The following is a 17,028-nucleotide window of genomic DNA, read 5'->3' as shown; positions in this document are numbered from 1 at the left end:
TATCTTTATATATATTATAAAAATTTAAAATTATCCTTATTAATTAGGAAATAAAATCATTAACGTTAAAAAGATTATTATTATGACTAACTATATTGAGATAACAAAAAACAATTAATAATATAAAATGTTTATTTTAATTATTAATGATTATATATGCACAATAAAAAATATTTTATATACATATTCATAAATGTGTAAATAAATTTTATTCAACATTTCATTCAATTCAATCATTTAAATTCTTACAATAGTATTATAGTAAGATTTATCAAATACATAAGATTGCCTTCAAAACTTAAAGCATTTAAAAAAAATTATCATTATGTTCACAACTAATTATTTTTATAGCATACTTAGCAACAATCATTTTAAAAGTTATACTATTATCAAACTGACCCTTACCCTTATTGATTTAATGTTGCTCAAAAGCTCCATTTATTTTATCAGAACATGAATAACATAATAGAATCACAATCAATTACATAATTTGGGGGTATTTTCTTATTTGTATTATTACACACCATAAACATCATGATACTTACTACTATATCTATATGTCATAATTGACAATAACTTCGGTTAGATATACATGATATTATGGTCTTTATTTAAGCTAATGAGAATCCTAGTCTGATCCTAGCAGACAGTTTTAGAAAATCTCTGTTATTAGTAACCTTGATCGGTACTCTGCCAAAGCCCACATCGGGAAAATATTTCTATATGTCGGGTAGTGTGTCATGCAATTCTCCATAAAAACTCCAGTGAGTTCCTGCAATCAATAAGCAGGTAATCAATCATTTTACACCACTTGAGAATGAATTTATTTTATATTAAATAATCATTTTTTTTGTGGAGTAAAAGTATTACACTTACATAATTTATATAACGTACTGTATCAATCATTATTTTAACTGATGATGATTGAGTTTCTTATCCACTATTTTTTTCGCTAGCATGCCTTACAATGCCTTTACAATCTGGATTGAATTCTAAATTTATATATGTGGGTCATTATAATATATATGCACATCAATTTAGATACAATTTATATATCGTGATTATGTATATTGAAAAGTGATATATGGTATTATTTTAATAATATTGTCTTTATAATTTGGGTTGAGCTTCTAACCGAACCCAACTTTTTAAAAATATACTATTAATTTCCCACGAAATCTCATATCACTTAAAACATTATAAACATAGAATTTCTCATAAAAGTATTTTATGCTTTATTTAGGATAAATTTGATTGTATATTTAAATAAAGAAAAAATATTCACAGTCCATCCGTGTTTTTCAACTTTTTCAAAAATACACAATTCTTTTTTTTTTTTGCTGGAATCCACCTAAAGTTACATTTTGTTTCACTTTTTCACTTCCGTTTGGAATCCGTTAAGAAAACTAACAGAAACTTAAAAAAATGACCATTTTACCCTCCAAAATAAAAATTACAATTTCACCTTAAAAATTACCAAAAATAATCAGATTAAATCTAATTATTTTTCCCATCGGTCAATAAAGAAATTAATTGTACAACCATCAAATGCATGGTTTTTTTTAAATATGTCTGTAATTAAAATGTTAAATTATAACAGTAGTATTAAAAATAGCTCAATCTTGCAAACCATCAATTGAATTTAAGATAAGTAGAGTTTTATTATTCATTAAGTTATAATCTCTAGTAGTTAAGATTTCTTTGTACTTCATTAACGTACCAATAATGATATTCATCATTAAATTTGATTATTTTTGGCATATTTTAGAGTGAAATTGTAATTTTCATTTTGGGGGTAAAATGGTCATTTTTTTAAGTTTCCGTTAGTTTTCTTAACGGATTCCAAACGGAAGTGGAAAAGTGAAACAAAATGTAACTTTATGTGGATTCCAGCAAAAAAAAAAAAGAATTGTGTATTTTTAAAAAAATTAGAAAAAACGGATGAACAGTGGATATTTTCCCTTAAATAAATTGACTATCATTAATCCACTATCAGATTTTCGCTATGTCATTAATTCATCTCCACAGTATTAATTTTTCCGTTTCTTTAGATGATCAACTATGTTTGAATGATGAATGTATAATGCATACATTTACCCCGAATACATCTAGGGTTAATAAACATTTAAAATACCTTTGAATTTGTTAACTAAAATATAATTTACTAAAGTTTTATTTTCTCTTTCCTCTCTCCATCTCTATGTTCTTCTTATTCTGAATTAACAAACTTCAAGCTCAAATAAATTGATTGATATCATAGGAAGACATAAATAAGTGTAAAAATAAATACACTATGTTTTTCTCCGGTCCTTACTTTCTCTTTTGAATCAGTCAAAGTCAAAATCAATGCTTTTCGATGGTGAGGGACATAATGAGAAGGTAAGTTAAAGAGATAGAAAGAGAAAGGAGATAATAGGGAAAAAATTATTCCTTTGAAATTATAAATATTTTTGTTATACTGTTCATTACTTAGTTATATTATAGAAAAAAACTAACAATACGGTGGTAGAGTAATTAATTTTCAAAAACTGAAGAGTAGAGAGTCAATTCACGAGATGTAATCCAAAATTAACTATCTTATTGTCCACCATTTTTTACTGACATATGAACACTTTTGGTTGAATTTTATATACATATATATTATTGGTAGTTTTTTAGTCCAGCACTTGAAAGTGCAGAAAAAATTGAAGAAAGTTTTAAAATCATAGGGTTTAAGAGGATTAAAACTTAAAGTGTATAAATTGCACAGTTTATATATTTTCTTTTAACTTTCCAGTACTTTAAGATACATGCACATGTACATGTATATGTATGCAAGATTGGCTTCGATACAAAATGTATATCGTGAATATACAAATCAAAAAGTGACATATGGTATTATTTTATTAATATTGTCTTTATAGTTTGGGTTGGGCTTCTAACCTAGCCAACCTATTAAAATTATGGTATTATTATAATATTATTAAAAAATCTAATAAAAATTGTTTTTTTTTTTGAATAAATTTAACTGCACACTCAATATTGACTATCATTAAGTCAGTGCCAGATTTCGATAAGTCATTAATCCATCTCTACTCTATTAATTTTTCTATTTTCTGAGATGATCAACCATGTTTAATTGATGAATGTATTTATTTAGCCTTCATACATCTAAGCTTAATAAGATGATAAAAATACCCTTAAATTTATTATTAAAATATAATCTCCTAATTTTTTCCCCCTCTCCGTGTCTCCCCATCTCTATGTTCTTCCCATTCTCAATGCACAAACTCTAAGGTTGAAGAAAATTATTGATATCACAAAAAAGACAGGAATATGTGTGAAAACAAATATTCAATTAAAGTCAACTATCTATGCTTTTCGATGGTGAGGAAGAAACCGAGAAGTAAAAAGAGAGAAAGAGGGAGAAAGGAGATAGAAAGGCAAAATTTGCTGTTTCAGATTATAAAAAAATATTTTTGTCGCAAAGTTCGTAGTTTAGATTCATTCTTTGAGCTACCCTTGACTCAATTAAGTTATCCGAAAAAGTTAACAACGTGGGGAGTACATAAAATTTTGTCGTTCATAACTTGTAGCATGATATGCTTAGAAATAACAGCATATACGAGCTTGTTTGGAAGCGCCCAAAATATTTATGGTGAGTGTTTAGCAACCAACCTTAAGGACATGTTTGGTTTGAAAAAAAGGGAGGAGACGAAAAGAGTGTAATGGAGAGGAAAAGAGTGGAGAAAAGTAATCAAATTATATTTCATTTTTTGGTTTGATATAAAATTTAATAAGAAAAGGAATTACAATTTTTTTTCTTTAGACAATCCTATACCTTAAATATTAAACTATTTATATTAGTAATAACACACACACACACATATATATAAATAAAATGGCGGTCCAGTGGCGTCCGGTGAAGGTCCGATGACAGTTGATTTGTATTTTTATATTTTCATATTAAATAAATAAATAAGTTTATTTATTTTGTTAAGTTTCTTAAATCATTTAATAAATTTAATTAATATATAATTATTTATAATATTAAATCAATAAATTAAAATTATAAATAATAATTATTAATGGCATTAAACAAGTTAAAAAGTTGAAGGGTAATTTTAGAAACTTTGGTTTCCAACATAAGAGGAATTTAAATTCTTCACTACTTGGTGTGGAATTCAAATTCTACATTATGATGGATATTAAATTCTAATAAAAATTAAATTCTTATATATTTTTTCAAACCAAACAATGGAAATAAAAATAAAATTTAAATTCTTTTCTTCTCCCCCATTTTCTTCTCCAAACCAAACACCACCTAAAAGTACTTATCAAAATTTAAAAGTACCGGTGGACTAATAACTCAAAATTACATAATCATTTCATAATTTTAAAAATACTTTAATACACACACACACACAAAATTACATAATCATTTCATAATTTTAAAAATACTTTAATACACACACACACACACACATATTATTTTTTCTATCTTATATGTTTACTATTTTTAATTCTGTTATCAAATAAAGCGATGACATGCAATATACCACTAAACTCTATTTCCTGAGATCTACAAGGTAAATTACGGTGTTGAGCTACCATCATTTTATACACTTAGGTGTTGAAAAGTCAGTACCAAAAGCCAACTTTTCAACAAATGTGTGGCTGGCATGCAAGCTTGCCACAACTAATATGCAAGCTTGCTATAGCTAGCATGCAAGCTTGCTATAGCTAGCATGCAAATTGATTGTTGACTTGAATATTGGCCATTATTTAGGCTATAAATAGAGAGGTGATGAGAGCTTGAATTGCATTGCAAAATTTGAGCTTAATAATTTAAATGAAGAATTGTTAAGAGATTGAGCAATTGGAGAGTGTGTAATTGAGAGATTTTTTCTTTCAAGTGCGTGTCAGAGTACTTTATATATTTGGATTTTGGGACAGTGAGGTTTCTTTACTCAAATTTGTACTCTAATAATTATTAATAATACAATTATTTTTCTCTTACTCCCATAGACGTAGGCATAAATGCCGAACTGCATAAATTTATGTCCTTTATTTTTCTTGTAATTATTTAGTGCTGTTCATTTTGCATTCTACACATAACAAGTGGTATCAGAGCCGACGATTCGTACTTGGAGTAGACAATATTATTCACGTATACGGTACTATTCTCGTATACGCTACTATTCACGTACGGTACTATTCACAAATACGGTAGAGACGGCCATTTGTACTTGGGAGACAGTCTATTGTAAGTAGTGTGTATTTATACATGTCTAGAAAAGTTTTGTCAACAAGACGATAAGAGTCTAAGGAGTCTCAGTTTTAAGTAGGACCATTGTGACCCCTCCATTCTCCTGAAAATTTTCCTGGTGCATTTAGTCATGCGAAATTAACATCATAGAAGTTGTTTTTCAAGTGGAAATAGTTCGTTGAGAAAATGGTAGAAGATGAAACTTCCAGAATTAAGAAGGGATCTGTTTAGACTATTTAAAGAGACACTTCACGTAAGAGACGAGATTTGTCAAATCGTCATTCAGCACATATTATAGGAGGCCAAAAGATCGATGTTGAAAATTTTGATTGAAAAATCAACTTCGGCATGTGGAGGCGTGAAGTTATGGATGCCCATATTCAAATCGATCTCGATGTCGTTCTGAAAAATAAAAGACACTTGTATGGTGAAGAAACTTGGGATTGTATGAACAAGAAAGCATGTGGTTAGATTAGATCTTGTTTGACCAATGAGGTGAAATACTTGGTGAAAGATGAAAAGTAAGCGATGACTTTGTGGCGTACATTGGAGGAGAAGTATTTGCTGAAAAGTCTTGAAAATCATCATCATGTAATGAACCAAGTATATGGCTTTCGAAAGAAGCTCAGGGTGTCAATGCATGATCATGTCTCAAGATTTGGAAAGTTACTTGCTGATTTGAAGAATTATGATGAAAATATTAAGGATGAAGTCAAGGTTATGATTCTGTTACACTTACTGCCAGAGGAATATAGCCATTTTGTGACTATTTTGATATATGGAAAAAGCGTGATCATCTTTAAAGATGTTTGCATAGCATTGACCAATTTGAAAATTTAAAATAATGATAAACATTCCGCAAGAGCATTGTATAAAGTTTTGTTTGCCGGAGAAAGGACGATGAAGAAAAAAACGAAACGTGGCGGAAAGAATTCTCGATCTAAATCGAGAAGCAGAACTATAGCTCGAGATGAGCGTGCCTTTTGTCATGAAAAGGGCCATTAGAGGAAAGATTGTTCAAAGGCTCAAAAGAAAAATTGGAAGAAACCAGCAACAGCAAACATGTGACGTAAAGATGAAAACTCTGATTATTCACTAAGTGTTACTCCTACAGCATACATGGCTAGTTTGAGCGAGTGGATACTTGATACTGAAGCAACCTATCATTTGTGTCCCATTAAGGAATGATTTACAGATTTTTGTAATTTAGAATCCGGTGCAGTTGTGATGGCCAATGATCAACCTTGTCGCACAATGTGGGATATGAACAATTTCAGCTTTAAAGAAACATTTAAATTTTGCAAGTGCTCTAGAAGGTAAAGGCTACGGGGCTATTATTGAAAATGGCACAATGAAGTTCAAGTATGGGGCTATGGTGATTCTGCAAGGGGTTCGGCATCACAATCTGTAAAGAGAGGTACAACCGATAGCATGTACGACTGGGACATGCTGGAGAGAAGTCTTTAAAAACTTTGATGAGGCATCGACTCTTCGAAGGTACCAAAACTTGTAAATTAAAGTTCTGTGAGCATTGTGTAGCAAGCAAGAAAACAAGGGTCAAATTTAGTATGGCTAATCACGATACTCGTGAGATCCTTGAATATGTTCACAGTGATGTGTGGGGACTAACCAAGACTACATCAATTGGTGGAAGCCATTATTTTGTTACATTTGTTGATAATTTCTCTATACGTGTGTGGGTGTACATCATGCAAGCAAATGATGAGGTTCTAGAGATTTTTGTGATGTGGAAGAAACTAGTGGAGACTCAAACTAGTATAAAGATTAAAGTATTACTATTTGGTAATGGGAGTGAATATATTTCTGATCAATTCTTGCAAGAATACTAGAGTGAAGGTATAAAAGGACATTTCACGGTGAGACATACTCCGCAATAGAACGGTGTGGCTGAGCGTATAAATCGAACTTTGTTGGAAAAGATAAGGTGTATGTTATCTAATGTTAGTTTAGATAAAAAGTTTTGGGCTGAGGCTGTGAGCTATGCAAGTCACTTGATAAACCGGTTGCCTTCTGCTGCAATTGGAGGTAAAACTCCTATGGAAATATGGTCTGGAAAACATGCACAAGACTATAACTCCATTTGTGTGTTTGGGTATCCAGCTTATCATTATGTAAAGAATGATACGCTCGATTCTCGTGCAAGAAAATCTATCTTTGTGGAATTCAAAGGTGGAGTTAAAAGTTTCAAGCTTCGGGATCTTGAAGATAAAAAGTTTGTATATAGCAGATATGTCACTTTTGATGAAGCTTCTATGCTGAAGGCTTCAAGTTCTCAAGAGGTGGAGAACAAGACCAATGAGATATTGCAGTGGGTGGAGTTTAATGCAACTCCATATGTACCAATTAGTTTTATATCAGAGAAGAGCTCAACTTTAGAGAAGACCCCACGAGTTGAAGAAGAAGAAGTTTCTGCTGATGTCCCACAACAAGAAGAAACAATTGAAGGTGTAAAAGATGAAAATGATACTACAGCAAAAAGCAAACCAAAAAGAGAAATAAAGAAAGCCGAATGGCTTGTTAAAGACATGGTGGTGGCCTATATATTTCTAGTTATTGATGATGACATCCCCAACACTTTTGGTGAAGCATTAAGCAGCAGTGAAACTGATCAACGGAAGTTAGCCACAGAGGAAGAGATGAAATCTCTTCATCAAACCAAACTTGGGAACTTGTGAAGTTACCAAAGGGGAAAAGGGGTATTGGCAATAAATAGGTCTGCACCAAGAAACAAGGATCTCTAAATCAATCAACTCTTCGATATAAGGTAAGGCTTGTTGCAAAAGGTTTTGCTTAGAAAGAAGGTATTGACTACAATGAAGTTTTTTCTCCAGTCGTAAAATATATTTCCATTTGTATCATACTTGCCTTAGTAGCTGAATATGAGTTAAAGTTGACTCAATTGGATATTAAGATGGGGATTTTACATGGAGATTTGGAGGATGAAATCTACATGACTCAGCCTTGTAGTTTCAAAGTTGTTAGAAAGGAGAATCATGTGTACAGATTGATTAAATCTTTATACGGACTGAAACAATCACCAAGGCAGTGGTATAAGAGATTTGATCAATTCATACAAGGGTAGAAATTCACCAGAATCGAACACCATCATTGTGTTTACTTCAGAAGATTACAAGATGGAGTTTTCATTTATTTGTTACTCTATGTCGACGATATGCTTATAACTTTGAAGAATAAAGCTGAGATGGAAAGACTAAAGAAGTAGTTGGCTTATGAGTTCGAGATAAAAGACCTCTGTGATGCACATAAAATACTTGGAATGGAGATTAACAAAAAGAAGATTGGGAGCCTATGGTTGACTTAAACATCTTATTTGAAGAAGGTGCTAGAAAGGTTCGGTATGGATAACAAAAGTCAACCACTATGTACTCCTCTAACTCATCACTTCAAATTAAACTCTTCTTCATGTCCTTCTTCTCAAGAGGAACACAACTACATAACTCGTGTTCCATATGCTAATGTTGTGGGTAGTCTTATGTATGCTATGGTCTGCACAAGGCCCAACATATCTTAAGCCGTGAGTATGGTTAGTCTATATATGCATAATCTGGGTAAAGATCATTGGCTTGTGGTGAAGTGGATTCTCCTATATCTGTATAGAATAGTGGATGTTGGGTTATTATTCAAGAAGGATTGTGGTTAACAATGTATTGGGTATTATGACTCTGATTTTGCTGGAGACTCAGAGAAGTGAATATCAACAAGCTACATATTCACATTGGGTGGAGGTCCTGTTAGTTGGAGGTCAATTCTACAATCGGCAATCGCTCTGCATACTACGAAAGCAAAGTACATGGCAGCAATTGAAGCTGTAAAGGAAGCTATCTGGTTGAAAGACTTGTTAGGCGATTTGGGAGTAATCCAGGAGAATATTGCGGTCTTCTGTGATAATCAAAGTGTGACATTCCTTGCGAAGAATCAAACATATCATGTTCCGACAAAACACATAGATGTAAAATATCATTATGTGTGAGAGATTATCAAGAACGGTAATGTGTTATTAAATAAGATCAATACCAAAGATAATACATCAGATATGTTGACAAAAGTAATTTTTGGAGTTAAGTTTCAACATTACTTAAAACTAATTAAAATTCTTCGAATGCAATAAGTTTGGAGAATTTTGAACTACGGTTGGCTTGGTCCTAAATTTTGGGTACGTAATCAGTCACAGAGATGCAGCCACTTTGTGGATGATGATTTGTTGGTAGTCGGCTCAGATTTGGTCAAATCTTTACCTATGTGAAGAATTATTGAAAAGTCAGCACCAAAAGCCAACTTTTTAACAAACTTGTGGCTAACATACAAGCTTGCCACAGCTAATATGCAAGCTTGCTACAACTAGCATGCAAGCTTACTACCGCTAGCATGCAAATTGATTGCTGACTTAAATATTGGCCATTATTTAGGCTATAAATAGAGAGGTGATGAGAGCTTGAATTGCATCCCAAAATTTGAGCTTAGTAATTTAAGTGAAGAATTATTAAGAGATTGAGAAATTGGAGAGTGTGTAATTGAGAGATTTTTTTCTTTCAAGTGTATGTGAGAGTATTGGGTGTATTTGGGTTCTTGGAAAGTGAGGTTCTTTACTCAAATTTATACTCTAATAATTGTTAATAATATAATTATTTGTCTCTTACTCCGTGGACGTAGGCATAATTGCTGAACCACATAAATTTATGTGTCCTTTATTTTTCTTGTAATTATTTAGTGTGCTTCATTCCACATTCCGCACACAACATCAGGCTCTAATGGTAATGGTGCGACACACGACAACAAGTGTTGGCTGCCCTAGTTTATCGCTCGCTGTGGAGACTATGCCTCCCACATTGCTCCTTTTTAAAAACTGTTGAAGAATATAATTAATTACCTTGATACATTGTAGATTTTCCTCTCAATTACCGGACATTCTGTTCTCTGATTTTATTTACTTTCCTACTTCTATTTCTTTAATTTAGAGATTTTATAGCTTTGCATTTAGTTGCTTTCCTTTATTAGTCTTTAGAAGTCAACTACAGTTTTGTATATAATTCTTTGTATTTTATGATGTAAAGTGAACAACATGTGATAGCATTTTCGAACCTTCATTTTCATCATGGTATCAGAGCAATAAGTCTTATTGCTATTCATTTCCCCTTCTTTTCAAACTTTGGCTACCAGTCATCATGACTGAAAAATCGGATGCCACAAACGACAGCAAAAATGCTGCTCTTACCTTACATCCTTCAGATAATCCTGGAACCATTTTGGTTTCCTTTCCATTAAATGGAGAAAATTACACCATGTGGAGTAGAGCCATGATTAAAGCACTAAGTGTCAAAAACAAATCTGGTTTTATCAATGGTGTAATAAAAAAGCTTTCCGCTTTAGATTCAAACTTTGAATTGTGGAAACAATATGATGACATGATAGCCTCTTGAATTGTGAATACTATTACTCCAGAACTTGCAGGAGATACTATTTATACAGAGACAACTCATGATTTATGGGTTGATCTTCAAGAAAGGTTCTTTCAAATTAACGGGCAGCGTATTTTCGAACTACAAAAAATAATCAGTTCTATATCCCAAGGTTTGGACTCCATTATAGCCTATTACTCTAAGCTGAAAGGTTTATGGGATGAATTAAATATATATTCTCCCATGCCTATCGGATAAATCTCAAAAACGGATCCAACCATCACATAAAGCTCAAAAATATGAGTCGATGGTATGGTTTTTATCTCATAAATTCACCATTCGCTGTCACTGGAGCACTATCGGAGCCTCTAACGATGGTGACACCGTATGACTTGCTATTTAGTTTTAAAAGAATAAATTAATTAAATATTATTAAGTACTTATTGATATAATGGGTTGGACTATTTGTTTGAACTTAAAATTTTGATGCTAATATATATCCATTAGTCTCATCAAATCCATTGGTAAAAATTAAAGAAGGTGGATGAAACAGTCATGTTACTTGTTTATTTTACATCTTCACCATTAAATTTAATCAGGTCAATATAAATTTGTATGAAAATCCTATGTCAAAACTATATGTTAAAATAGTTCTCCACCCTAAATTATTGTCTTCCTAGTTTTTTCGTAATAATTATCGAAGAGAATTACCTGTTGGGGAAAATCGCCGTCTTCCAGCTGCGAATTTATCAACAGTTTTGCAGCACGGTGAAGAGGAGTAGGATCTTTTTCCATCTAAACCCAAAAAGAAAAAAATTTATATATATATGTAAAGAAAAAATGAAAGGAATTACTTTTCTATTATTTAGCTGAATTATGTAATTCATATATCGTACAAGTTCTTAGAGAAACCATTGTATGGTAATTAACACCTGATTACCTGTCCAGCATGGATTAAACTCATCATAGCCCATGCAGTTTGTACTAAATTCGATCGGTTTCCAGCAAGAGGTACATATTTCTACATTAGGAAACACAATGATAATATTTTTGTAAAAATCACTAATTTTCTAAATGTAAAACTGAAAAAATAATAAAAAGAAATCCGAAAACTAGTTACTATACTCCAAGAAAACCTACTGAAAGTTTAGGTGGCAATTCGCATTTGTTTCTTCAAATTTATTTACTTCTGAAACTCTTAATGATTTAAAGCATATATTCTAATAATATTTACCTTAAGAAGACCTTATCTTTTCTTGCCTATATTTTTCATGACGATAAATATGTGAAAACAATATTTTTCAGATATTTCATTTAGAGATTAAAAAAAAGTATATAATTCTGATTTATACCAAAACATATATAACTCTAATTTATACTTTCATATATATCTAATTAGATTTTAGTCAAACTCGGACTTAACTTTGAAGTTAACGAACTCTAAATAGTTGAAAAACACGTTAAGTCGAAATTTTACACTTAATTCTATTATCTGTGATAATTAAGTTGTTAATAAAACATCCGAATACCAAAATTAATCATACTCAATCATAGTATAATCTAATGGCAGAACCAAAACTTCATTTGATATTACCAGTAGCTATTTGGTAGGTTTTTATTTTATTATCGCAAATCCCAGATATCGATGATTTCATGAGAACAATAAGGTTTAAGAGAATTAAATTTTTTTATACATTTATAATTATCAATCAAATCCAAATAAAATTACCATGTTTGGGCAGGAACGGTAACTCTCTCCCCAACCACCATCTTCGCATTGTATTTTGAGTAAAAAATCTGTTGCTTTGCGCATAGCTAAACAATTACTGTAAGTCTTTTTAGCGGCAACTAGCCCTGACGTTGCAAACCATGTACCGTACATGAAGCAGATTCCCCAGCTACCATACCTGTCAAAACATAATTAATTTTTTATAAACAATTTTCTAGGCTCAGCTTAAAATCTTGGTAAAAATCGAATAATTTTTCAAGTTTAAAATAGCATTTATACAGTGTAATATAACCTACCATTCGTATAAATTTGACAGACAATAAGTGACAAATAGATAAATTAAGTAATCTAATGAAATGATTTGCTAATGGTTTTAATTGGAAATTTTTTCGGGGTGAATAAAAGATTTGCAATTCTTGGTCACATACGTGGGAGAGAAAAAGATAGGGAAAAAATGATCGCCCAGTCCATCTTAATTAACCTATTCTGACACACAAAACTTTGACCATGCTCCAAATGAAAAGATTCGATCTTATGTCTCGGTTTTCATGGTTTGTTAGTATCGGGCTTGGACCTAGTCGTACAACAAAAACCTAGGCTTGGCCGAACCCTAAACTTTAAAAAAATAAATAAATGAATTATTTTAGTTAATCAAAATAATAATATAAAATACTAAAAATAAAAGTCTAAAAATAAAATATTATTTAAAAAAGACCAGACTTATCCAATTTTGGACAAACTTTTAAGGATATGGATTTTAATTAAAAACATGGGCTTGAGCTGAGGCTAGGTCAAGCCCAACCTGGCCCAACTCAAGTATATACTTAGGAGAAAATTGAATTGTTATCAACCCATTAAAAACAAATTAAAAAAAAATAAAAGGGCACACATCTTAAAACAATCATGATTTTTTTTTATTGAAAACGTACCAAGAACCGTCAGGTTTTTGTATGTCTTCAATGAATTTCGCAGCATTTCGGATGAAGTTTTTAACCTCTTTTGTCCTGTGTTTTGGATATAATTCCTTAAACAAAGTCATTGCTTTCAATGCTGATGCAGTGCACTCAACTTTACTGGATTCAACACAATTCACAATTTCTAACAAGTATAAACCAGAATTTATAGCAAGAATATTTGTGTAAGATCAAACAAAAATTCGGAAAATCTTACTCATGTTCAATGATGACTTTGTCAAGGAATTCTATAGGATTCAGCAACTGAACAATGAACGAAAGAAAAAATTATTTCAACCAATATACATATTAATGGTTTTTTTTTTAAATGTAGAAACTAGGAAAGCTTAAATCGAATTCTTTAACACCCCGTCTCTTAAGATTTGAACTCAAGTGGTTAGTCAAATGAAGCTGATTATTAATGACTAAATAAAAGTTTTATATGTTAAAAGTTTTTACCTCTAACCATGATGGTGCTCCTGTTGGCTCCCAGGCTGGTACTCCACCAGTTTCACTCTGCATAAAAAAATTTTGGACTAATGAGCCAGGGAACCATATATATATATAGAAAAGTACTAAACTAAATACACATATTTAGTTGGAGCCTCTTTTATACCATTATTTGCATGTACATTCATCGAATAAATTTATGTCATAAATACCTAATAATAGATAAGTTATAATTAATTTTAGTAGAGAAGTATACATTCACATGACTAAAATTATCTCAAAATATAACTTTCTCTAGGCAAAAAATAGTGAATATTTTGGGGTTAATAAGTAAAAACATAAGACAAGAATATAAGAATTTAAATCTTAATTATATGCTATTAGTAATGAACATGTGCCATGCAGGCAAGGGGGAACTATGTACAAGCGAATTGTCGCTTCGGTCATCCTAGGTTAAGAATAAAACAAGTACAGGGAGTAAAACATATCAATTGAAATTTGAATACTGATCTAATTGAAGTTCCTGGACTATATTAAAGTTTGGCAAACCTATTAAACTATATGACTTGGTATAATATCATTATACAATTAAACTATATAGTTTAATAATTTTTCTGGACCTTAACAAAAGTCTAGAATTCTGTATTGAAATATTTCTATTGAAATTTTACTGTGTTTATGCAACTTTAACGTCTAGATATTTTAGTTTTACATAAGTTTATTACAGCCTGCTATATCTATGATTTCCGCACTATGACCCCCGCTACTGGCCTTCTTGATTGTATTGATATACTGTCACACTCAATATAAGTTTACATTTTCTCCATCATGGGCCCGTCGAAGTAAATCATGTTTCACCACTGCATACAAAATCTTCAAAAATTTAAGAGAGTTTAAATCAAGACAAAATCTTATTTCATATATGTAATTGATATTCGAAGATTAATATTTTCGTCAAATGTGTACAATTTACAAACGATATATGCAAATAATAAGGTTGCAAATAAAAACTGTTCGCTCCTTACCTGCAAAGAAAGTATGCAATTAACAGCATCATAAAATCTTTCAGGTTCCATTTTTTCTCCAACAATTTCTGGTCGCATCATTGAGAAGTGTAGACAACACTGCATATATGGTATACGAAAGATAGTACGAATTTATGTGTAAAACTACATGGAAAAATAATTACCATTTTGATTGCCTTGTTTACCCAAAAATGCCCATTTCAATCATCTCTAATTACCAGTAAGGCTTCTGCAGTACAATCAGAAACTTGCCATCCATGATCTTTATTAGAAAATGTCCATCCTCCTTTAGAAATGTGACGAAACATGCTCCTAAAATCTCCTTGAGGATTATCAGTGACCTGCCAAATTGTATGCGTATATATGTGTCTGATCATGAAAAAGAAAACTGTGCTTGTGTGCTAGAAATAAAATTTACAAAACAAAAATGGGAAAAATTAACCTGAGATGCTTTAAGGAAGTCATGTGCTTTCATAAGTATTGGACCAATTTCGTCAGTGAGATTGCAAGCAAGTAAAGCTTGGATGGCAAGAGCACAGTCCCATGTTTGACTACCGAAACTCTGCATATGTTGTTAACAATAACTAATTTTCAATTTTAAAATGCAGGGTTAAGCTAGATATTAGGTACCTATATGTAGAATCTCCTTTTATAGTCTCCTTTTACTAAAAGTTTCCTTACTTTAATATGGTAAGCTATAGGTTAAAATATATATATATATATATATATATATATAACTTTCAATACATTAAAAAATAAAATATATTGTATTGAAATATCTGTTTTTTTAATCTTTAACTTGTCCCTTACTTTATAGTCAGGGATTCTTTATAAAAAAATTCGTTAGATATCTATATGTGTGCGTGTATACGCATTGAGAGAGAGAGATATGAAGAGAGAGAGAGAGAGAGAGAGAGTTGTGCTTAGGTGAGAATGTTCTCATGAATTTTTGTGTCTTAGAAAGTTTTATAATTTGAATCTACACAAAAAATCATGCAAACATCTAAATCTGAGCGCATATTATATTATATATATATAGAGGGTAAAAGCTCATTTAGTCCTTGTATTTTAATATTAGTATCCATTTATCCCTATATTTTTAAATATGCCGCGAAACATCTCTACCGTTATAGTATTGATACCCCTACCGTTACTTTTTATTTCTTTTGGCTTACTTTTACAATATTACCCTTTTACAATAATTTTTTTGTTTGGACATTAATAAAAAGAAAATAATTAAATTACCAATTTAACCCTAAAAAATAAAAAAAATTATATTAATTTTTAATTGTCAAAAATTAAATTGTTACTTTTTATTTCTTTTGGCTTACTTTTACAATATTACCCTTTTATAATAATTTTTTTGTTTGGACATTAATAAAAAGAAAATAATTAAATTACCAATTTAACCCTAAAAAATAAAAAAAATTTATATTAATTTTTAATTGTCAAAAATTGTATGCAAACTACCAAGTATGCAAATGGTGCTTGCAAAAAAATTAATATAATTTTTTTATTTTCTAGGGTGAAATTGGTAATTTAATTATTTTCTTTTTATTAATGTTCAGACAAAAAAATTATTATAAAAGGGTAATATTGTAAAAGTAAGCCAAGAGAAATAAAAAGTAACGGTATGGGTATCAATATTTTTATGGCAGAAATGTTTCAAGGTATTTTTAAAAATACAGCGACTAAACGGACACTAATCTTAAAATATAGGGACTAAATGAGCTTTTACCCTATATATATATAGTATACATCTGTACAATATACGAGAAAAATTATGGTACCATACCACAGTTGCACCCAGCCGTTGGATCCCAATGGACGCCATCAATCCAAGTGGATCCAACGGCTGGATGCAACTGTCCACAATATACATATATTAATATTGTATACTTATAATTTATTAATTATTGTCTTCTATTCTAAATCTTGATTTTAAAAACGGGACGAGAAAGTAATTATAAATTGACCATTTTCACATATCGTACATTGCATCATAAGTTTTAAAAAGAGGAAAAAAAATATTTGATTACATCAAATTAATTGTATTGAAATGTACATTATCAATACTATTTCACATCTATGGTTATAATGATTAGATTGTAAAAGTCTATGGATTTAACTCATATCCAAAAATTAGTTCTTGAGTTGGCTATTCTTATTTTAAGAACTATTCTTA

The 17,028-nt window shown here is 30.7% G+C and overlaps 1 protein-coding gene across 2 annotated transcripts in view; it reads right to left on the bottom strand.

The window, feature by feature from the left end:
- Nucleotides 1-478: 478 nt before the first annotated feature.
- LOC102610644 (beta-amyrin synthase-like) overlaps nt 479-17,028 on the bottom strand; it is a 98,217-nt gene continuing 81,667 nt past the window's right edge. Inside the window, exons 27-36 of one of the 2 annotated variants that reach the window (XM_052444738.1) lie at nt 15,286-15,405; nt 15,062-15,184; nt 14,844-14,942; nt 13,828-13,884; nt 13,586-13,632; nt 13,345-13,488; nt 12,416-12,593; nt 11,627-11,707; nt 11,398-11,481; nt 479-772 (exon numbers count right to left, since the gene is read on the bottom strand). In XM_052444738.1, coding sequence (XP_052300698.1) covers nt 653-772; nt 11,398-11,481; nt 11,627-11,707; nt 12,416-12,593; nt 13,345-13,488; nt 13,586-13,632; nt 13,828-13,884; nt 14,844-14,942; nt 15,062-15,184; nt 15,286-15,405 — 1,053 coding nt within the window. In that variant the 3' untranslated portion in view covers nt 479-652. The remainder of the gene's footprint in view (nt 773-11,397; nt 11,482-11,626; nt 11,708-12,415; nt 12,594-13,344; nt 13,489-13,585; nt 13,633-13,827; nt 13,885-14,843; nt 14,943-15,061; nt 15,185-15,285; nt 15,406-17,028) is intronic. The other variant, XM_052444739.1, reaches the window with a different exon arrangement.

This window comes from Citrus sinensis, chromosome 7, assembly GCF_022201045.2.
Source record: "Citrus sinensis cultivar Valencia sweet orange chromosome 7, DVS_A1.0, whole genome shotgun sequence".
Lineage (NCBI taxonomy): Eukaryota > Viridiplantae > Streptophyta > Magnoliopsida > Sapindales > Rutaceae > Citrus > Citrus sinensis.
The sequence above is the reverse complement of the archived record's forward strand: the minus strand, read 5'-3'. Positions and strand labels throughout refer to the sequence as shown.